The sequence below is a fragment of the Aspergillus nomiae genome (genome assembly GCF_001204775.2).
Source record: "Aspergillus nomiae NRRL 13137 chromosome Unknown contig00507, whole genome shotgun sequence".
NCBI lineage: Eukaryota > Fungi > Ascomycota > Eurotiomycetes > Eurotiales > Aspergillaceae > Aspergillus > Aspergillus nomiae.
The window spans coordinates 1-21,992 of record NW_015378562.1 but is presented as its reverse complement, the minus strand read 5'-3'; the positions used below and the strand labels follow the sequence as shown (position 1 = coordinate 21,992).

At 49.9% G+C, this 21,992-nt stretch overlaps 9 protein-coding genes across 9 annotated transcripts; 4 read left to right on the top strand and 5 right to left on the bottom strand.

Moving 5' to 3' along the window:
- Positions 1-1,466: 1,466 nt before the first annotated feature.
- Positions 1,467-2,027, top strand: ANOM_010457 (putative stress response RCI peptide; the record flags this gene model as incomplete). Its single annotated transcript, XM_015555713.1, has 2 exons — positions 1,467-1,524; positions 1,609-2,027. 2 exons carry the CDS (start codon positions 1,467-1,469, stop codon positions 2,025-2,027), a joined length of 477 nt encoding a protein of 158 aa, XP_015401939.1.
- Positions 2,028-2,620: 593 nt separating this feature from the next.
- On the top strand, positions 2,621-4,148 carry she9 (putative mitochondrion biogenesis protein (She9); the record flags this gene model as incomplete). Its single annotated transcript, XM_015555712.1, has 2 exons — positions 2,621-3,185; positions 3,262-4,148. 2 exons carry the CDS (start codon positions 2,621-2,623, stop codon positions 4,146-4,148), a joined length of 1,452 nt encoding a protein of 483 aa, XP_015401940.1.
- Positions 4,149-4,794: 646 nt separating this feature from the next.
- Positions 4,795-6,127, bottom strand: rip1 (ubiquinol--cytochrome-c reductase catalytic subunit RIP1; the record flags this gene model as incomplete). The annotated part of the gene is made up of 4 exons (XM_015555711.1): positions 4,795-5,264; positions 5,333-5,483; positions 5,552-5,640; positions 5,786-6,127. Coding segments are annotated over 4 exons (744 nt in total), but the record flags the coding sequence as incomplete, so codon positions are not given.
- A 520-nt stretch (positions 6,128-6,647) lies between these two features.
- On the bottom strand, positions 6,648-7,552 carry ANOM_010454 (histone-fold domain-containing protein; the record flags this gene model as incomplete). The annotated part of the gene is made up of 4 exons (XM_015555710.1): positions 7,331-7,552; positions 7,192-7,277; positions 7,045-7,135; positions 6,648-6,985 (listed from the first exon to the last, which is right to left on the bottom strand). The coding sequence occupies exons 1-4, from the start codon at positions 7,401-7,403 to the stop codon at positions 6,648-6,650; spliced, it is 588 nt and encodes a 195-aa protein (XP_015401938.1). The 5' UTR covers positions 7,404-7,552.
- Positions 7,553-7,996: 444 nt separating this feature from the next.
- ANOM_010453 (chloride channel protein) lies at positions 7,997-10,843 on the top strand (the record flags this gene model as incomplete). Its single annotated transcript, XM_015555709.1, has 6 exons — positions 7,997-8,459; positions 8,515-8,582; positions 8,636-8,995; positions 9,169-9,494; positions 9,540-9,894; positions 9,956-10,843. The coding sequence occupies 6 exons, from the start codon at positions 7,997-7,999 to the stop codon at positions 10,841-10,843; spliced, it is 2,460 nt and encodes an 819-aa protein (XP_015401943.1).
- A 248-nt stretch (positions 10,844-11,091) lies between these two features.
- On the bottom strand, positions 11,092-11,700 carry ANOM_010452 (uncharacterized protein; the record flags this gene model as incomplete). The annotated part of the gene is made up of 3 exons (XM_015555708.1): positions 11,092-11,325; positions 11,441-11,537; positions 11,621-11,700. The coding sequence occupies 3 exons, from the start codon at positions 11,698-11,700 to the stop codon at positions 11,092-11,094; spliced, it is 411 nt and encodes a 136-aa protein (XP_015401944.1).
- A 626-nt stretch (positions 11,701-12,326) lies between these two features.
- ANOM_010451 (pyridoxamine-phosphate oxidase PDX3) lies at positions 12,327-13,478 on the bottom strand (the record flags this gene model as incomplete). The annotated part of the gene is made up of 1 exon (XM_015555707.1): positions 12,327-13,478. The coding sequence occupies one exon, from the start codon at positions 13,476-13,478 to the stop codon at positions 12,327-12,329; it is 1,152 nt and encodes a 383-aa protein (XP_015401941.1).
- A 723-nt stretch (positions 13,479-14,201) lies between these two features.
- Positions 14,202-18,005, bottom strand: ANOM_010450 (pentatricopeptide repeat protein; the record flags this gene model as incomplete). The annotated part of the gene is made up of 1 exon (XM_015555706.1): positions 14,202-18,005. One exon carries the CDS (start codon positions 18,003-18,005, stop codon positions 14,202-14,204), a length of 3,804 nt encoding a protein of 1,267 aa, XP_015401942.1.
- A 2,140-nt stretch (positions 18,006-20,145) lies between these two features.
- erg8 (phosphomevalonate kinase) lies at positions 20,146-21,646 on the top strand (the record flags this gene model as incomplete). The annotated part of the gene is made up of 2 exons (XM_015555705.1): positions 20,146-20,498; positions 20,548-21,646. 2 exons carry the CDS (start codon positions 20,146-20,148, stop codon positions 21,644-21,646), a joined length of 1,452 nt encoding a protein of 483 aa, XP_015401936.1.
- Positions 21,647-21,992: the final 346 nt, after the last annotated feature.

The window sequence follows — 21,992 nt, the reverse complement described above, 5'->3', positions numbered from 1 at the left end:
TTTGCCACGGAGAAAAAGAAGGGACCAACAACTCTTGTATTATAATGCCAGTCTTTCAGACATCGACCATTGTGAGACTACTGTGTATACACGATTAACACTGCGGGTACGAATCACCTCTGTACTCTTCGCCTCGTGAGTGACTTGGCATACGAGAGCCAACATCATGTTTCTGCATGGTCAGACACCTCTTTTAGTCTGGGACTTAGTATTTACATAACTTTTTATGTAGTATACATTTATACAGTTACCTCCCTCTATGTGTTTCCTAGCGACTGTTGCGAGAAAAAAATATACAATTTTAATTTGTCGATCAATATATTGGTCCAGGAGCAATACAGTACAGGTGTCACAGAGACATTCCTTACCTCGGAAAATTCATTTGGGACATGTAAGGGCGAGTCTGTCGGATGTGAGGAGCACAGCCCTTGAATATCAAAATTAAGGTACGATGCCTCGGACGGAAATGAACTGCACAAATGCTCCGGGATACTCCAGTAACTCCACAGCCACCAAACTATCTAAGTGGAGCCTTTTCAATTCAACCAAGACTCAATCGAACCGTCCAGCACCTGACGTCGCGCGGATTTTAGTTTCTGTTCTCTTTTTTTTCGGGTATGATCTCGTACCGCCGGTAATCCGCCTTAATACACATATTTATGTAGTTAGTTAACTACCTATGCCATTGCTTAGTAACATCTACTGTAAGTGTAAACTTAGAACAGCATCCATCTGATATTTCAGGGTTCACATTTTATCATACATAGTGTGCACGGCTATAGATGGGTACCTAACTACTAGAAGACTCCTCTAGACTGATTGAGCGAGTGTGGGCCAGCTTATTGAAGTCAATGCGACGAAGAAAGTTTTGCACTGATCATAAAGTATATATGGTGCAATAAAGATATCATAACCCTAAATGTAATTTCAAGGTGTTTGTCCATCGTATTGTGAAGGGTACAGGTGATGTCTAAATCCTGGAAATAAGTCGATTTTGTGGTGGGAGAGAAACTAATAAAGCATTATACCTAATAGGCTGTGGAAGATGTATATATACTTGAGGACTTCACAATCATCTGTACCAAAAGGCAAACAACCATCCACGAAAGCCCTTCACTCAATCACCAGCGTAGAACACTATTTTTAAATTACAATCAAAGAGTAGAATTCCAAAATCTTCAACACCACCTCTAGTATCAAGCGTCTTCAGCCTCAGCGATTTGATTCAAATCAACACTCCCCGATAGAGGTCAGGTGACCATAACGACGTCATCTGACCCGAACAGCCACAGAAGGTAGGCATCAACCCATTGGATTTCCGCTGTCGTCATCACAACCTCTACAAGCCATTATCAACGTCTACTTGGTCTGGTATACCAGTCATAGAATACACTGTGTGCGTCCCTATATAAGTTTTTGCATGAGAGCCGGTCTATTCAAGCAGCACCAAATATACCTAAGAAATAATGTGCGGCTCGGACATCTTCCTGGCGATCCTCGCGATATTCTTCCCACCGGTTTCAGGTATGTACTAGTTAATGCCCCTCTGACTTAGGCACCACCACTGCCAAACACTTGCTCTTGACATACCCTGCTAACGTTGCGCAGTATGGATTAAAGTAGGCATTTGTACAGCAGACTCGATCATCAACCTTGCCCTTTGTTGTCTCGGCTATGTGCCGGGCCTACTACATGCTTGGTATATCATTCTCAAATATCCAGAGCAGGATCCCGATGATCCATTTTACGAACCAGTTCCTGGGGGTGCTCATCGAAGGGACGTCGAAAATGGCCATGTGACATACTACTACGTTTCCCATCAACAGATCCAGCACCCGTCCCAGAGAGGCTACGGTACTGTGGCACCAACTACAGCGACACATCCGCCGCAAGAACAATCACAGTCTGCCCCTAAGCCCCAGAATGATCCCGCGACCGGCAGCAGCAGCGATCAAACACATGGTGATTCGCGGCCACCACCCACGTATGCCGAAGCCGTGAAGGGTGACCATAAGGTTCAGGACTGATTCAGCCATGCGTGAAAGTCCTTCCTATCAATGTCTACCCGTCCCTTATCTGGGCCGCTGCTGTGTGCAAGGGCTGCTTCAGTTGCCATTTGACCTTTTGTAATTGTTTGTACCTCTCTAAAGTTATGGGTTATGAGACTATCATCTGTATGGAATTATTTACGTCTTTAATGTTAGCGGCACGAGGAAAGAATACTATCAGAATTTCGAAGAACAACAGAAATCCTTAATGTCACTCTAGCTTCAAATGTACACTTTATCTTGAACCGAGTAATAACTACCCTAAATCATACAGATGACCTGAAGTAGATTCCCCAAAAGAATCTTTATGAGCCTTTACATGTGAATACTGTGTACAGTTCTGTAGTAATCTCTATCTACCCAGATAAATTGCATGATGGTACTGTACAAAATCACTTATCGTGACTCTTATCAGAAACCGGAAGAAAACCGCGGGCGATTCGATGCCGCCGACTTTCCCGCCTTTCCTTCGGCATCCACTTCCCAACCAGTAGCCTTACAACTCACCCGACACTGCAATTCAACAAAAGAACCAGCATCTGGACAGGTTCTCGTGGCCCTTTAAACCGGCCATGCAGTCCATGCCATTGCTGCTCAGGCAGTCCCTCCGATCAACCGTCACCTTCACAAGAACATCTCGTCCGGTCCGATCACCTCTTCATTCCGCCGTTGGCCCGAAGCCTCTACCAGCTGGCTCACGGCGGCAGTTTTCGATTTGCGTACAATGTCAATTTCGGTCGCAGTTTGCGCTGTACTCATCAAATGAGACTGAAAAGTTGAAAGATGGAAAGACTGTTGAGCAGCCGGCGGACAAGGACCAGCCTGCTACAGGCTCGTCCGAGCGGAGCTCAACAATTTATCTCGGAGCGGGGAGCTTGGAGCCTCCCCCGTCTGCCAAGGAGGGGAATGAGACTGAACAGGTTCAGCAACAGGAGGCTAGGGATGATGCGAAATTCCAGGGAACTGAGAGCAGTGGCCTGCCATCGTATTTGGAGAACCGCAGGTCCCAGGTTTCCAAACAATTTACTACCATGATGGATAACCTTCAATCCAACATTTTCGTGGCAGGCCAGCGATTGAATGATCTGACTGGTTATTCATCCATTGAAGCACTTAAGAAAGATATACACAGTCAAGGTATGAAACAAATCTACTCATACTCTTCAGCCCGGGGAAGTTGACTGTCTTTGCTGACCGCCAATTCCTTCAACAGAGGAGCGACTCCGAGCTGCCCGCCTGCGAGTCCGTGAAGCCAAAGATGCATATGCAGCTGCCATCAACAATCGATCAACTTCACAGCGTGAAGTCAACGAACTTCTCCAGCGGAAACATGCCTGGTCAGCAGCAGACCTGGAACGGTTCACCCACCTCTACCGTAACGATCACACCAACGAAGTAGCCGAAAACGACGCTCAGGAAGCTCTATCAGTAGCAGAACGCGAGTCCGAGGAAGCTGCCGCGCAATTGAACAAAAGCATATTGTCTCGGTACCACGAGGAACAAGTCTGGTCTGACAAGATCCGCCGCATGAGTACCTGGGGTACCTGGGGTCTCATGGGTGTGAACGTTCTTCTCTTCCTGATCTTCCAGATCGCCGTGGAACCATGGCGCCGGAAGAGGCTAGTCAAGGGATTTGAGGAGAAGGTTATTGAAGCCATTGAGAAGGAAAAGGTCATGAACCACGTTGAGATCCTGGCTCCTGTCAATGCCACTCAGCAGACTCCCGCCGCACTCCTTGCCACAGACTCATCCGCTCCTATCGTCGCAGCTGCACCATCTCCAGCTGCTGAAGGAATAGCCTCCAACGCAGTCTCGGCCGAAGTACCAGACGTCCCCGAGTCAGCGACTCCCGTACCCGACACGACAACAACACCCGACAACCAGAACACCCTGAACGACCTTTTCGAATCCGCCAAATCTCAAGTCTCGCGTTTCCCCCCTCCTACCTCCGTTGAATCCTGGCGTCAGTATATCAGCGATCTTTTCAGTGATCGCAACCTAGTCATCACCCAACGGGACCTGTCGTCCCTCGCTCTCCAGAGTGCGGCTGCTGGCGCAGCTATCATGGGTCTAGTGATTGCTCTTATCCGGCCGCGGTGAAATGACCGCGTGCAGGCATGTCAGGCTAGATGAGCCATTGTAATTAGCGTGCCATTAATTTGTTTGAAAATGCTGTGTATAAATGTGGTATAGATATTCACATAGAGCATTTGTGTAACATAGTCTTGAATGAATGATTACCTGTTACCATTACCCTATTTTGGAATTCGCAACCTGAGCATTGGGCCGCTCTTTCAAAAAATTAATATGCATAAGATATCGATGAGCTGGCGGCTGTTCACCGCTAGTTTTCGATTCGGCCTGTACCTAGCAGCAGCATTATTATGCTGTTTTGCCCTATTTTGGATACGGCCGTTGTATCTTGGCGATTTCAGTCCAAGTCTGGATTTCGTTACCTTTGGGCTTGCATCTTACCGTTATATACTGTTTCTCCTTCTCCAATACCCGTGTTGCTTCCTGATTGCTGATAAATCACGCCTAGTATGCCTAAGATCATGCACGATGGTATGAACGGACAAAAGGAATCGCATGTGAATATACCTAGGAAAAGACTATGTAGATACAAGTAACCGACATACAAAAGGTATACATCTATATGTCGACCGTCTCCCGTCTTCACCATTACTCCGCTCAATCCCTTTAAGATATTAAAAGAACAAGAAGAGCAGAGAGACGGGAAAACGGCCAATAACAGAAAGTTCTATACCCGGGAACGAAGGGGTGCACCCCCCGTAGACAACGAGTGGTACAGGCTCTAGGAGCGAAAAGCGGACAGGGTAGTTGTTGAAAGTAATAGAAACACAAGGCTCAGTTTTTCTAATCGATCCATATTAAAACAAGGTCTCCTTAATCTTGACAAGACAAAGAGTTTCATCTAAAGTGCAGTTACAAACCTTCACTCTCTCATCCCCTTCAACGTCATTTCCCGTCCGTCGGATGAACCGTTCGCTCGAATTGGCATCGTTTGATTCGTTTAACCAATGACGAGGGTTTCCTCATCGGGGAAGCTGTACTGAGGAACCTCGAGGTTCAGAGGGGCAGGACCCTTCCTGATACGGCCGGAGATGTCGTAGTGAGAACCGTGGCAGGGGCAGAACCAGCCGCCATAGTCACCGGATTCACCGATAGGGACACAACCAAGGTGGGTGCAGACACCTGAAGTGGGGAAGGGTATTAGATATCGCAAAGGAATATATGAAATCGGGCTAGCTCATATGACATACCAAGCATGACAAGCCACTCGGGCTTCTGAACACGGTCCTCATCAGCCTGGGGATCACGGAGAGTTTGCCACTCAATGGAGTTGGCCTCGTTGATCTCATCCTGGGTACGGTGACGGATGAAGACGGGCTTTCCACGCCACTTGATGATGACCTGTTTGATATCAGGTCAGCCAATCATGCATCACAACAAACGGCTTCGTAGGGATAATCGAAACATACGTTCTTGCCCTCAGGAATGGTAGCAAGGCCGATTTCAACCTTAGCCTGAGCGAGGACATCGGCAGAGGCGGACATGTTGACCAGGAAGTCTGTTGGTGAAGTTGTCATCAGCCACATGCTCCAAATGATAAGCCGATCCAATCCGCCAATTATCCCCATAACCCGGCTATCTCAATTCGCTATCCTGATATCTTGCACTCTTCCATTTCAATCGATAGCCCAGGGAAGACCTACCCTGAACAGTAGCCTTGGCACCAACAGCAGAGGCAAGACCGAGGGAACCGGCCATGAAGTAAGAGAAGACCTGGTTGGAGCGTGGGGGCTTCTTGGAGGCATATTTGCTGAAGTCAGGGATCTTGTAGGTCGAGGATTCCTTGGCGCTGGTGAAAGGGCTCTCGAAGGACGACTTGGACGCATCAGCGACTCCCCTCCGCTGCTGGCAGGAGGCGATGGCAGCGCGAGAAGTGGGCAGCTGTTGGCGGGCGCAAGCGCGCAACAGAGTGCTGGAAGCGGAGGAGAGAGACATGGCGGGCAAAGCAATTGCAGTCAATTGCAAAGACGGACGACCGTTTGAGGGGGGTGGAGGGGGGAGTCAAGGTGGACGAGGGAGGATTTTCCAGATGTTGGAGGTTGAAGTCGGAGGCGCGGCATACGGAAAGTCGAACCAGAGCTTTCGCTTCGGAATCACGGGGCGCCTCATTGGCTGATTGGGTCACACTCCGGACACTCACCTTATTTTCTACACTATCGATCAATACAATTACAATTGGTACTCGGTAATGGCGAAGCAATTCGAAATTGATATCATAACCTGGACAATTGGATTACTTTATTTGCACTCGAATTTAATTCATTTATAGCTTTTCCCATTACTCTAATTTTGATATATAAAGGTAACCCCAACAACAACTTGTTTCCAAGCTGACGGAGACCATTCTGCCCGTGATTTCCCGTTCCGTCCATTCCCAATTAACCCAAATGCAAAAGTGACCGGACCATAACACGATCTTTTTGCCAACAAAAGAAGCACCCAAACCCAGAACTCCCCATACATGCAACTCCCTCGGTTGATATTGGAACGTTATAGAGGATCAATTTACTGGTCAACCATTTCCACATCCCCGTCCTCTCCCTTGCTCTGGTTGTCAACAGTCCGATCGACCACCAGCGTGCTCACTGCTCCAGTCGCATGCATGACCACCGGCGTCCGAGGGCTCTTTAATGGCTTTTCTTCTATAGCTTGTAGTTCTTCCTGATGCTCTGATTCCCCATTGGCATGTGGTACAGTTCCATTCAGTGTGCGCTGTCCTTTCTCGATCTCGGCTTCTCTGATGGCTTCCTTCGCCTTCTTTTCCTTGAATTGTTTATAGGTGGTCGTCTTGGGGATAACGTCGGAGAGGAATTCTAGATTATCGATTCGCGAAACCGCCGTAGCTATGAGGGTTATACATCAGTCCACCGTATGATGCTGGAAAACGCCGTTTGCGACTGACCTAGATCTTTGTATTGGATGAGCTTTCGTGGTTTTCGTTCGGATTTGACGACATTATGCCCTTGTTCTGTGAGATATTGGATGAACATTTCCTAGGCCAGTCAGTGACGGGGATGGAGTAAAAGGCTGCGACAAGAGCATCACGCACTGTAGCCATCGCGATCACAAACGTAGCGTTGCTTGAGCATTGTACTATATCCTCGTCTAATTGGATGATTTTCTTTATCCGCGAAACTGCAGAACCAGTCAACCGGCGATATCCATTATGATGGGTGCATTCCGCGTACTAGGAAGAGCGCTCTGGCCGGTGATCTCATGGGAGTGCGCAGAGTCCGGAGTGGGCTTCTCCTTGGGAGGCATCGTGGGTCGCGCCGAGTGTAAATCTAGGATAGGGAAAGGGAAAGTTTTCTTGGATAATGCGAAGGGAAACGAAGTCGGTGCTGCAAGGTGTGAGTCTCAGCCGTTCCTGTGTTGATCTAGAAACCTGACAATTATTTGAAGTGGGTAGGACGTGTTAAGCAACTGAGCCTGGCGCGTGCGGCGTGGAAATCCATATAGCGCGTGGCGTCAGTGCCAATAAAATACGCATTTAGTTATCTAGTTTGATCCAACACCGCAGATCGACTACAACTGGCGAGCTGTTGTTATATTTTTGCTTTCTCTGAATTCTCCCAATCAATCTTCTTTATAGATAGTTTACAACACTTTTCATTGCTTCAAATTAAAATAATTGCATAGGAATTATCAGAATATTGTTCCTTTGTTCTGAACTGCCGAAAGGCGGGAAATCATTTAGCTTGCTCCCTCACGTGGCCACGCGGCTCTCCCTCGATAATGAAGCTACTATCAATCAATCAGTCGTCATACTCCGAGAGGAACAGCTCTACCACTTACTCTTCTCGGTTGCCTTTGACTATGCTCCCATCGCACATCCAGTCCATGGTATGAGCTCAATGCCTGACTCATCAACCTCCCCGCGTTCACCCTCAGTACTATCTGAGCGTCGGAATTGGAGGAGGCTATCAGGCTTATCCACGTCCTCGAGCGCCCGACAACCAGCCAACGGTCACTCCACCGCAATCACAGAAGAAATCAGCGAGATCAAACGATATGAGGATTTCACAACTATCGACTGGGTTCAGGATGCGGTGCACGAGCAAGCGCGACGGAGAGCAAAGCGGCGAAATGGGTTTGGTTTCTGGGATCAAGAAGGCGCTTTTGGGTGGAGACGCAAAGTGCGCGAGTCCTACGATGCTGGGCAAGCTTGGCTAGTTATCACGATTGTTGGCGCCGTGATTGGGTTTATCTCGGCCTTCTTAAACATAATCACCGAGTGGTTGTCGGATATCAAGCTCGGCCATTGTACGACAGCATTCTACCTCAATGAATCATTCTGTTGCTGGGGCGCGGAGGGAGGTATGTCGCGACTGCTGCCTTACTAGATAATGTGTTGGGGCTCACAAGTTTTTAGGTTGTCCCGAATGGAAGACGTGGACTTCTTGGTGGCTCTTGAATTATGTCATTTATATCTGCTATGCGGTACGCTATCCATGCTCCGGGATTTGCAGAGGTTGTTGCTAAGCCCCAGACAGATGCTATTTGCCTTGATTGCTGCGAGTCTAGTCAAATCGTTCGCCCCCTATGCCGCTGGTTCCGGTATCTCCGAAATAAAATGCATTATAGCTGGTTTTGTTATGAAAGGCTTCTTGGGTGCATGGACTCTTTTGATAAAGTCCATTGCGTTGCCGTTGGCCATCGCCTCCGGCCTCTCTGTGGGTAAAGAGGGTCCTAGTGTCCACTTTGCCGTTTGTGCGGGGAATGTCATCTCGCGGCTTTTCAGCAAATATAAACAGAGTGCGTCAAAGACTAGAGAGGTCTTGACAGCCACAGCCGCGGCTGGCGTGGCTGTCGCATTCGGCAGTCCCATTGGAGGAGTGCTTTTTTCCCTCGAGGTACGGACATATAGGTTTATTGCTCAGACCGGATACTGATTGTTTATAGGAAATGGCATCATATTTCCCACTTAAAACACTATGGCGCAGCTACTTTTGCGCTTGGTAGCGATTGGCGTGTTGGCGGTTAGTACCCACCATGTAATCAACTGCCAAGTGCTAACATGTCCCAGGCGATGAATCCCTTCAGGACTGGACAGCTGGTTATGTTCCAGGTGCAATACGACCGTACTTGGCATTTTTTTGAGTTGATATTCTTCGTTTTCCTTGGTGTGTTTGGCGGATTATACGGGGCCTTTGTGATCAAGTGGAACCTTAGAGTCCAAGCATTCCGCAAGAAATACCTCTCGCAACATGCTGTTATGGAATCGGTTATCCTTGCTGCGCTGACGGCGGTACTATGCTATCCCAACATGTTCTTGAAGATTAACATGACAGAGATGATGGAGATCCTGTTCCGGGAATGTGAAGGCGGTCATGACTACCATGGCCTTTGCGAGTAAGTAATTCCAAGGAGACCCGCAAGCATTGCTTACCAGGTTAGGTCCAAAAACCGGTGGCCTTTGGTCGGGTCGCTTGCTATCGCGACGATTCTCCGCATATTTCTGGTCATCATATCCTATGGTTGCAAAGTACCTGCGGGAATTTTTGTACCATCCATGGCGATCGGAGCATCGTTTGGCCGTCTGGTTGGGGTCCTTGTCCAGGCGTTGCACGAACGGTTCCCTGAATCGGCGTTCTTCGCGGCCTGTGAACCGGATGTGCCATGTATTACTCCAGGAACCTATGCCTTCTTGGGCGCAGGGGCAGCCCTGAGTGGTATCATGCATTTGACCATCTCAGTCACGGTCATCATGTTTGAATTGACCGGAGCTTTGACTTATATTCTCCCCACCATGGTACGCTCATCCCTATGGAACATCTTCCTTCTTATACGCAACTAACATGCCTGTCTTGTAGATCGTGGTAGGAGTCACAAAAGCCGTTAGTAGCCGCTTTGGAAATGGTGGTATCGCGGACCGAATGATCTGGTCCAATGGCTTTCCTTTCCTCGATAACAAGGAAGACCATGTCTTCAACGTCCCTGTGTCGCACGCGATGACGGCCGATCCTGTCACGCTTCCTGCATCCGATTTTCCTGTGCGTGAAGCAGAGCATCTTCTGAGCGATAATAAATTCCAAGGCTTCCCTATAGTCGACAACCGAACGAATAAGACACTTGTCGGATACATTGGCCGCACGGAACTACGGTACGCCATTGACCGTGCTAGAGCGGAAGGCATACTCGCCCCCAATGCCCGATGTGTGTTCACCAAAGAAGCTGCTGAAGCTTCAGTAGCACGCAGAGCATCTTCTTCATCACCACATCACTTAGCTCCTGATACATTTGATGCCATCCAACAGAGCGTCGGCTCCAGCTTCATAGACTTCAGCAGATACGCGGACCACACACCGCTAACAGTGCATCCGCGCCTGCCCCTGGAGACTGTGATCGAAATCTTCAAGAAGATTGGACCGCGCGTCATCCTCGTGGAGCACCGCGGCCGCTTAACCGGCCTCGTCACTGTCAAAGATTGTCTGAAGTACCAGTTCAAAGTCGAAGCCCAGGAACACGCACTTGCTGCGACCCAGGCTTCAGAAGGCCCACTGGGAGACCAGACAAGTGCCCGATCTGGCGACACGCTGGAGGAGCGGGTGTGGAACTTGATACAACGAGTCGGCTCCAAATTGCCCCGTTGGCGGCCAGCGGGTCGCGTCGCTTTGTCTGACCACCAGGAAGGAAGGGGCATCTCCAGCGGCACTGATGACGAAAACGATAGACTGATGGAACTAGAAGAACGGCCATAGTGATATCGCTGTCCATGTTCATATGTATATATAGATATAGAACCTGTATGATTCGAATCCTTATGAGTCCCAGAATAACCATACATATATGTCCTTGACGTACTTAGAACTCCATCATACATCCAAACAGTCACATAAAGCCATTCAACCAATCTATTTTAACAATATACACATACTCTACAATAACCCTTCCCCCAACCCAACTAGCACAAAAAAACAAAAAGACAAGAAAGCAAGAAACCGAAAATCTAATTATCCCTCATCCCAACCAGAACACACCCACCCCCCATCATCCCAGCCCCAACCCACCAAAGCCCACCCACTTGCTCCCTGAAAACCAACATGCCCAGCATAGCCGTAACAAGGAAGTTCGCTGCCGTATTCGTAATCGACGCTTTCACCGTCGACGGCGCAGCCGTCAAGGCCCGCGTAAAAAGAGCCCACATAATCACATTACAGAGGACATTAAGACCCAGACAAGCCTGTTCCCACACTTAGTACACACACGCAGCAGTCAAACAATGAATGCCACCCCGGAAACCCAAGGGGGCCAATGCTTAGATAAAAGGGACGGAAGGGGACGGGAGAGAATCATACACCCCTAACCAACATCTCCAGGATCGGATGATCGCCTGTTAGACTTAGGAAGGCGAGGAGAGATTTCGAGAAGGCTGCTGTTTGCGTATCGGTTGTCCTGGGTTTTTGTTAGATTCTCTTATCTTTCTTACTGGTTATTGTTGGGGGGGGTATAAGTTATGTGGTAATGGGAAAACGTACAGTTTCGCGAAGAGGCCGTTAAGGGCGGCGAATGCGCCGCTTGCTAGGGCTAGGATTACCCAGCGGGAGTGTGTAGACATTTTCTTTATTTTCTTTATTTGGCTCTGTTATATACCGGGGGGTTTAGTTGGTGGCGTTTGATTAGGTCAAGGGGAATGTTTGTACTCCGTTGACGGATGGTTGATATGGCGAGTGAGTGTAGCTGTTTCTTGGCGGGTTTCGCCAAGTATTTTGGGGTACTTGGGATATAGGGTTGGTTTGTATGTGTATACGGTTTTGGGTTTATTTTTTGAATTGCTACTGATGTATTAGAATAGATATTTGATAGCGCTTCACTTTCTATTAGTCATTGGAAAATTATGGGCTTTGGGGGGCTTCGGTCCCTATGAAGCCTCTCATTTAGATCCGAATAATGGTCTTGCGTACTCCGTACACAGTATGACAAGCAATCGCAGCATAGACACGTTATACTCCAATGTCTCGAGGTCTGTCAACCACAATAGGTGGCCATAGCCTAGTTACTTTCAAAACATTCTTTATTAGACCCCGTCGATGACTATGATCCCTGGTCATTTCGACAGCCCAATATACTGCAGGAACTTCAATTGTTAGCAACAAATAGGATATAGAGTAGGTCTCGTCGATCGAATACCAAAATCGCTATTCACTAGTTATGTATAGTAACCCATCTAGTCTATACTATAGTCTAAGGCGATAGTCGTTCAACCCGCCATTTATATGAGTCACTCTGCGAGTCATGCACCCTCACATACCGGAAGCGATCATGCAGTCGACTGCGCCGTCCCTGCCAGAACTCTACCGACTCCGGTACCAGACGCACGCCGCCCCAAAACGGAGGTAATGGGATCTCCTCCGTATTGGCAAACCTCTCTTCCAATTCCCGTACTCGCTTCTCTAGCAGCGCCCGGCCGTCATCGATATCCGTTTCATCCACGTCACCCGGAATAGCCTGGGGACACACATCCTGCGCCAGGCTCTTCCGCCGCCGCTCGATCAGACTGTCTGGCTCTGCGGACCAGAGCACCTTGCTCTGCCAGCTGGCCCAGCCGCCGATCTGGCTACCCCGTTCGCGGGTCCGCCAGTACAGTTCACTCTCTTCGCGGCTAAGGGGTTCAATGAGACCTTCGACACGCACCTGCCGTTCAACTGTTCCCCAGTTGAATGTGAGGGCTGCCCATTTGTTGCCTTGTGGCATTCCATCATCCTCTGCGCCGGGCTCGGGCATGGCACCCAGAACGCTGTCTCCATCTGCTTGAGTACCAAAGACCTGTGCGCCCTTCCCTTGCCGACTGCCCCAGTTGCTGTAGACTACCCAGCCTCGCTCGTCCAGCTCCTTCAGATATACAACGCGCGCGCTCACCCGGCCAGAGGGCAAAGACGCCGTAGCCAACGTACATGTCTCCGGGGCTGACGATGCAGACAATCGCGGGTCGCGGAACCAGGTATTGAATTGATGGAGCGGATTGGTGGGGTGCATCTGGGAGACAGTGAGCGGTGGGTTGGTCACGAACTGATGCGCGCGAGCGGGGTGGGAGACAATCTGTTTCTCGGTAACGGAGTTGGGCGTGGAGGTCTCCGATCGAAGGGCCTCCGCGACAAGTCGAGCGACATTGGCAGGTGTAGCGGTTTCCGGCTTGTGGGGAGGCGTTGCTTGGTCATTAGGGGTTGATACTTGGATGTCACCTGGTGCAACTGGCAAATGTGGGGATGTGTCAGTAGCTATGTTTGTAGAACTGTGGTTACGCCGGTCAAATTTGGACGAGTAGAACCTACAGATTAGCTTTCTGGGGTGTTTCCCATGGTCATCTCCAGGGCTGGCGAGGTGGTCTGAATTCATGGCGGATAGGTGTCGCGGGGTTTGGTGGTGGCACTGAGCGAACTGTATGCGCCGGAGAGAGAAGTTAGTCGAAGAGACAACCAAAGAGGACGCATAGGCTGTCCTCTACCGGCGAAGAAGTAATTGGAATTGAGTGAACGAGGAGTCAGAAAGGAGGAGGGTTGAAGTGTGACCGTTGCATGGTTGAATGACTTAATCTGTTCCGCGGGGTTGGCCGATAAACGCCGATAACCAAGTCCGTCGCCGTCCCAGAACAGGTTTTCTACTTAAGTTGGAAGCAAACACAATACTCAGTTCATAGGTCTAATATTGATTATCCAAAACTGTCCTGTGTACAGCACAGAAGTCTTAAGATTCAAGAAGAATTGCAGCCAGGATTCCCCTGGCTGGAGAGTTGGGAGTGTCTATGGAACATATAAGAAATGGTAAATAACCCTGAAACCAAACATAACCCCTTTTTTACATGAACGCCATATCCGCTCGCTGAATGCAAACCATAAACAGAATGTAGTGCAAAATGTACACCAAATGGGCATGGTATTGCCTCCCAAATGCCAATGCAGAGATCAAATGGGCTGGAAACAGCCAAAGACAGGGATCCAGCCCTGAGAACATATTAAAAATGAATACTCTTTTATCCCTTTTCGATATAAAACGGCAAATTTAGTCCCGCTTGAATCGAAAGGTGGAAGGCAACGGTTCATCAGTGGATGACGCGAGCGCCTACAGGGCAGCGGCGACCGCGGCACCGCCACCGACAAGATCCACAATCTTGCTGGCGACAGCGGTCGGGTATCCACGAGAGAGCATCTCTTGCACAATACGAGAGGCGTTCTCTCGCTCGTTGGCAATGAGGAATGCACGAGTCATGGCCTCGTAAGTGCTAGGCTCACGCTTGTCCACACCAATGGTATCATAGATGGCCTTGGCTTTGCTCACGTTGCCCTCAGTGGCCCACCCTTGAATAAGAGTGTTGGCAATGTAGGCAGTCATATCAACCCTACGCTGGGCCATATCCTTCACAATGTCCTCAGTTTGTGCAACCTGGTGGTTGGCCACCATGGCCTCGAGGAGGGCCTGGTACAGGCATGGTTGGAGCCGCACTTTGCTGTTTGAGACGACTGAGTTGAAAACCTCCTGAGCAGCCTTCATGTCATGCATCACACAGCCATGGGCATGGATGAGGGATGCATAGTGCACGGCCTCGGGTTGCTGTCCGGCGGCTTTGATGGTCTCGAGTACTTTCTCCGCAGCCTTCATATCTACCGGCTCTAGAGAGGCGTGTGCGTCGATGAGCAGCTTGTAAGTGTGCATGGTGGGCTGGATATTACGGCTGAGCATGCGCTCATAATACGCCAGAACCTTGCTGCGGTCGCGCTTGGTGTTCAGGAAGTACTGAATCATGGAATTGTAGGGAGCTGGGCGAGGCTTGTAGTTGGGCATCGACTCCATCTCCTCAAACATCTCCTCAGCGAACCGTTCATCGCTGACTCGGCAAAGGGCATTCACAATTGTTCCGTAGGTAACACTGGTGGGACGCACACCCTGGGCACGCATCTCGGCGAAGTACAAGAGACAATCGTCAATACGACGGGCTTTGCCAAGCTTTCCGATCAAGGCGTTGTACAAGAACGAGGTAGGCTCAACTCCTTCAGCGACCGCACGGTGGAAGATCTTCACGGCTTCGGTCGCCTCGTCGAAGGTCTTAGTCGATTCCTTGAGCGTAGTGATATAAAGACCGAAGGTGTTGGCGGACGGAGCGGAGCCGAGTTCAGAAAGTTCCTGGTGATATTTGGAGGCGAGACTGCGATCATTAAGGGTAAGACAGGAGGCTACCATGGCGTCAAGAATTGACACCCAACCGTACTTGACAGCGTGATACTGGTGCAGGAGAGGGACGTCGCGGCGAGCCATGCTCAGGATTTCATGGACCAGATCGTTGCGATGACACTTGGCGGCAGCGGTGATCAGTTTGGCATAGGTGATGTAGCGAGGATGACGGCCAGAGCGGCGCATGTTCCGGAGCCGAGCCAAAGCATCGTTGAGGTGGGACTCAGGGCGACCGCTGGTGCTTTCCAACTGTTCGGCAATCATCGCAGACCCTTTGAAATCGGTGGCATAGGCGTACGGATCGAACGAGTCTTCGCTGGGCGCAGAGGTCATCGTCGACATCTCAGAGACCGGAGAGTGGCGATCGGACATGAACGAAGAAGGGCTGGAAGTGAGCCCGAGGTGGTCGTGCCATCTCCTTACCATGTCAGGACGGCTGTTGAATAGCTTCCCGACCGCCTGGTCGACGACGCGAGTGGTGTACGGATCCATTTGAAGCCTGGTAGCCAAGGCAATGTCAAGCATGTGAGAAAAGCGAATCGGGTGGGCAACATCCAAAGACGCGGAGCTGTTGACGAGCATGCCGGCCTGGACCTGGAGAGCAAGGGATAGGTCGCGGGGGTTGAGCTGTTGGATGGCAATAGGACCGAGGCTGGCGACAGCGTGGTCAGCGACCGGAGAGACCAGTCCGCCGTTCTCGACCATTGACCAAAGGAGAGTCATGACAGTTTTGGGTGAGAGGACGGCAGCAGTCTGAATAAGTACGCGACCGATGAGATGAAGACTTTCATTGATGTGCTCCCGGACAGAGTTAAGTAGATAAGGGTTCTCGATCGAAGCGTTGCGGATCCGTCCAAACATATTACGGGCCTCGATCAAGGCTTCTTCGATCTGACCACTCTTCAATAAGGCCACCGAATACATTGCCGTCGGCTGAACCATGTCCGGTGTTGTCTGACCCACAGTGCTTAGCATCACCCACAGAGGCCTAGCCGCCGACACGTTGCCTTGACGCACGTACAATGCCAGCATCGAGATAGCAGGAGCATGACGTTTTGCGGTATCAGTAGGCAGGCAATCGTATGCTTCGGAAGCCGTTTTGAGGTTACCGGCATCCGCCGCGGCGATGCAGATTTCGGCCATGGCATGATCCAGGGCCCCATCGCGCAACTGGGTCTTAGCTTGACTCAACGCCTTATCGTGCTCACCCGATTTTAAGGAGTGGGAAACAAGGCCATCTCGAACGATCACGGTTTCAACAGCATCTTTCCGAATTTCTCGGTTTTCTGTCACCTCATCGAAAGAGGCCCGGATCCGCTCCAAAAAGCGCAAAGCCTCCTTCTCCTTACCACACGATAGATACGCTTTGACCAACGCAGCGTACACCTGGCCATCCAGACGCTGAACGATGCTGAACGTACCATTATCGTCTGAAATTGCGAGAGCCTTATACTCGTTGTAGCACTCGACAGCGCTCTGCAGATCTCCAGTAGAGGCGAAAGCATCGATCATCGACGGGAAAATAGAGGCATGCGGTGTAACTTTCTGGGTTTCCATGTGGGCATAGATGCGGATCATATTCTCAACTTGGCCCTCCGTCGCACATGCGATAATCAGGCGGCTGTACGTGTCTAACGAAAAGACGACATCGGTGTGTCTTGTCGTGGCAGTGTCAAATAGTTTCATAGCGATACCGAGTGAATGGTCTTCGTCGAGAATGGCTCGTTCCAACTCGCTCGAGTGGAGCATGAACTTGCCAGGCTCTTCCATTCCTCCGTAACGGATCCGGTCCTGCTCGAGCGATTTCTTGGACTTCAGGGCATCGTGTGCGCGCTCCACAAATAGCTGGACGAGGGTCCGATACGTCTGCTCGTCGGGAATTACCCTACGACGGAGCATATCAGAATAAACATCCAGTGCCTTCGGGATCGCCTGAGCGGTGTCGCCATGAAGATGCACAGCCGATTCCAGCAGGGCATTGTAAGCACCGACCGTGGGAGTCAAGCCATCCCGTAACAGTGCTTCGAAAGCACTCGGGATCTCAGTGTACTTCTTTGTTAAAGCCAGCTGGATAATCTGATCGGAAGCAATACGAGCTTGTTCCGTGGAGACATCCTCGATGGCAGCCACGTCCGCTGGTAGTTCAGGGAATGCCTCCGTGGCCGAGTTATCCTTTGCTTCGGATGCCTCCTCAGCTTGGGCTTGCTCTTCTTGGATCTGAATCTCTCGAGCTACCGCCTCCTCCACCTGAGCGCTGACATCGGCATTGGCAGAGGCCTTAGTGATATGTGGCGAGTCAAAATTATGGGAATTCGAGCCATCCTCCTTGGACTTTGCTGCTTCTTCCGGCGTCGACGGTTTCCAGCCCAATTTCCGCTTCACTTGAAACTGTTTCCAATCACTATCATCGCCAGTCTGCTGAGCGTGTTGCCACGCGGCATAATACGCCGCGAGACCTAGGTCCCCCGAGCCCGAGCCGCCCTGGCTGGCTTTGGCGCCAGCGCCGGAAGAACTTGGTTGGAATACATTTTGTAAGGCACTCCGTGAGACCTTTGCCGGTTGATTGGCGAGTTGATTGAATGTGGCGGAGGACGCGTAGGAAGACTGCGACGCCGCAACTACCGACTGAGCATAGCCATGAGTGAAGGCTTTGGTGAAACTCTGACGTGCGAGATGGCTAAACGGTTTGAAGACCATTTATCTGGCAGGAGTCCTCTTCAGCGAGAAGAGGCAATGCTGGTTCCAATGTTAGTCACGCGACCATTCTTTTAGTTCCGCCTTTCCGGCTTCTGGTGATGTGTTATCTGGTTCATACCTTGCAATCAAAATAATAGTAAGGATGCAGGTTCATTTGACGACAACTGGCCGTCAAAGGAACGCGCTGGTATATACAAGGGAATTGATACGAGGGAAGGAAAAATTCTTCTCGTTAAGATGTCGAAAAATATGACAGATCGGACAAGAGGGAATGGATGGATATTTGAGAGAAGGCGAGAATAATCGTTGACCAATCCTAAAGCAGATTAGTGCCGATCCCGCTACTTGACCCCTTTGAGGATACTGATGGATTCAATAGGTTAGTGTAGTGCTAGAGCTGATCGTACCTTTGGGGAACGAATCGTCTTGGATGGAATTCTAAGGAATAACCCTCGGGTATGTATCTACACGACGCAGGGGGCAGACAATCCTACATTTAAAAGACCCAGACAGGAACCAGCGGGAGGGTAAAAGGAATATGGCTATGCTTGTTCTAAACATGTCCGATGCGAACTAGAAAACACGAGAAAATAAAATTCAAAAAAAAAAAAAATTCAAAAAAAGTACTCCATACCACAACTCGACCTCCGTCATTCCCTAGTTGCCTAAGGCTATTTCCACAGGTCAGGTGGCCCTAGAACCCCGGGATAAGAAGCCGTCAGGGGACTTGACCCAATCGGCGGGCCGTTCACACTGGGGCCATAGGAAGATTCAGGAGCGGGAATTCTTAAGTTCCTGATGTCTGGCCAAGCGTGACTCACCGCGTCCCGGCTCATTTTCTTTAGACCCTCCTCCGGAGTTTGGCGTCTTAAGCCCCGAGTGGGACTGGATCCTAAGCTCCGGATATCCGAAGACCGAGCGACCGACGGAGATGCCTGAGGCGATATTTTTATTGTGCTTGAATGGCTAGGGTTTTTGCCCATAGTTATACAAGCACTAGTTCGAGAACAAACAAAAGGTATTAGTAAACTGCGAACATTGAGTTTTTTTTCTTCCCTCTTAGGAGTGATGGAGAACGGTAGAATTAACTTTTCCTTTCATCTCCATCACGGTACGTAATTGCAGTCTCAGTCATGCTATTCGACGAAAGGGATAAACTCCCATGCAGAAGAGGCCACTTGTCCTTCTTTAGCGCCAATGGTTTTGTTTGAATCCTTGCTTAGCCAGTACTTCTTCACTTGTTTTCCGAATATATTTGTTGAATATAAGTACGGGGGTAACGGGGGACGGAGAACAGTACCAAAGAGTATCCATACACCTGATCAAATTGTCCGACGGGAAATTGCCGATATGTCATACGATGGGTCAGAGCATCAACAGTTACCCTATGGAGTAACAAACGAGGCTTCAACACTTGCTCTCGGCGGCTCACTGCCACCAATAATACCGGGCAGAATCTGACAACCTAGTATTAAATAGCATGATGATGGAACGATCGATGAGGGGTGTAACTTCGCTTGAAGGTTTTGTTGTTGTTAGTGACTGAGAGGGAAACTCTCTTAGTCAGCTGCGTCACATCAAAGCTCAAGCCACAAACACCAGTCTCAGCCACAATATATATCAGCTGCAGCCACAACATGGAAATCAATCGGCGGAGCGATAATACGAGCTCTGGAAAGCTTCCTTCTCAAACGAATAACTAATCTCTCTACACAAATAATCATAATATAATCGTATTGTTTGCTTCGTGCGCTGGTGAATCTTCTGAGGGTCAACCTTCTCTATCCTATCTTCGGTGACGATTCGAGGCGGGGCACTTTTGACCGATTCGGGAAGCAAACGACATAGGTACTAGATTACTACATGGGACCGGGGTACCTCACTGTGTTGTCGATAACGCTGATCTCTCGCCTACGTTCGCCCTTTACAGTTTGATTTTTCCCGGATTGGTGCGTACAATTCTAGCGCAACCGATACGCTATTCAAAATCGCACAACAGGTTCTCCTGGGACGTATATGGAGTAATAACTGACTATTGAGATTCAGTGAAGTAATCGCCAGATCCAGTTCGACTAACCAGTCCGTTTGATTTTCCGTAACAAAAGAGATCCTCCTGGTCGAACAATCGCCGACCGCCGTCATGTCCTATCCGCCATCCGGGAGCACCGCCTTGTCCGCCCCGGGCAAGGTCCTTCTTACCGGTGGTTACCTCGTTTTAGACCGCAATTACACGGGGACGGTAATCGCACTTGATGCCAGGATCCACGTTATCGTTCAGCAATTGAGAAGAGGCCATCGACGTGGTGCATCATTCAGCTCAGTGAAAGGGGGTTTCGATACGGAGACAGTCGAGGATGGAAGTGCTGTGGACGACAAGGATAAAGAAGACGTAGTGGTTGTACGTTCGCCGCAATTTGTCAATGCTGTGTGGGAGTACGGTATACAGCGTTGCGAGAATGGAGGTGGAATCAAAGTGATTCAGAAGAACGAGGGGTAAGAGTGTGTTCTCGACCCCTACTGCTCAAGAACTAAAGGATTCCAGGCGTACCAATCCGTTCGTCGAGACTTCTCTCAACTACGCTCTCACCTATATCAGCTATGTGGCCGACTCGAAGGACTTTGGATCCCTCTCCGTGACAATCCTGGCTGACACTGATTACTACTCCGAAACCGCCTTTTCTAGGGCTTCCGAGTCCCCTGGAAGATTCGTGAACTTCGGTGTTCCCCTCCATGAGGCTCACAAGACAGGACTAGGTTCCTCTGCGGCTCTAGTAACCGCCCTGGTATCGTCACTGGTCATTCACCGCACCCTACAGCCGGACGACCTTGGAGCTGCTCGTGACAAGCTTCATAACTTGGCACAGGCTGCTCACTGTGCCGCTCAGGGTAAAGTGGGATCCGGGTTTGATGTGGCTGCTGCTATCTATGGCTCTTGCCTATATCGTCGATTCTCCCCAAGCATTTTAGAATCCGTCGGCGACGCCGGTTCACCTGGATTTGAAGAGCGGCTGTTCGCAGTTGTGGAGGACGCCGACCCTAAAAACCCGTGGGATACAGAGTGCCTGGATTTCGGGATGCGCCTTCCTCGAGGTATGCAGATGGTCCTGTGCGACGTCGAGTGCGGCTCGAATTCCCCTTCCATGGTCAAGAAAGTGCTCGAATGGCGAAAACAAAACCAGCAGGAAGCCGATCTTCTGTGGGCTGCCCTCCAGTCGAACAACGAACGGCTCTGCCTTCAGCTCAAGCAGCTAGCTCAGAGTCCTGACCAAGAATCGCTCGAAGACTTCAATGATGTCCGCAACCTCATCCAGCGCTCCCGCAATCACCTTCGGAGCATGACCCGCAAGGCGGGAGTCCCCATTGAGCCGCGTGTACAGACGGAACTGCTCGATGCGGTGTCAGCCATTGACGGAGTGATTGGAGGTGTGGTTCCTGGCGCGGGAGGTTATGATGCGATTGCTGTCTTGATCCGCGATGACCAGGAGGTGCTTAGAAAGTTAAATGAGCTCTTTGAGAACTGGGAGAGTAAGGTGGAGGACGACTTCGGTGGCAAGATCGGGACTGTCCGGCTCCTCGGTGTGCGTCACGGCTCAGATGGAGTCAAAAACGAGCTTCTCGACCAGTATGCCGGCTGGCTTTAAGTCGACCGCTCTATCCACATGCTCGCCATGCACAATTACTAACCTAAGTAGATACGACATTCGAGATGTACCGTCTAAGTTGACAAAAAATGGTTATCTGACCCAGCATACATTACACATGATCTCAGCGCTAGTATCTATTCTCTGCTTTCTTCCCTTTTATCCCCTCTGTTAGCCCAAGCATTCCGTTACGAGCGATGCCAGTGATGAAGAGCATTTCTAATCTAAGCACGATCATGACCATTGCATCTAAGATAGCATATACAAGATTGATAATGCCAAAAATGCTAGTAGACGTCCTGTGAAACGAGGCTGTCCAATCCCCGTTCAATTCATGAATTTTTTT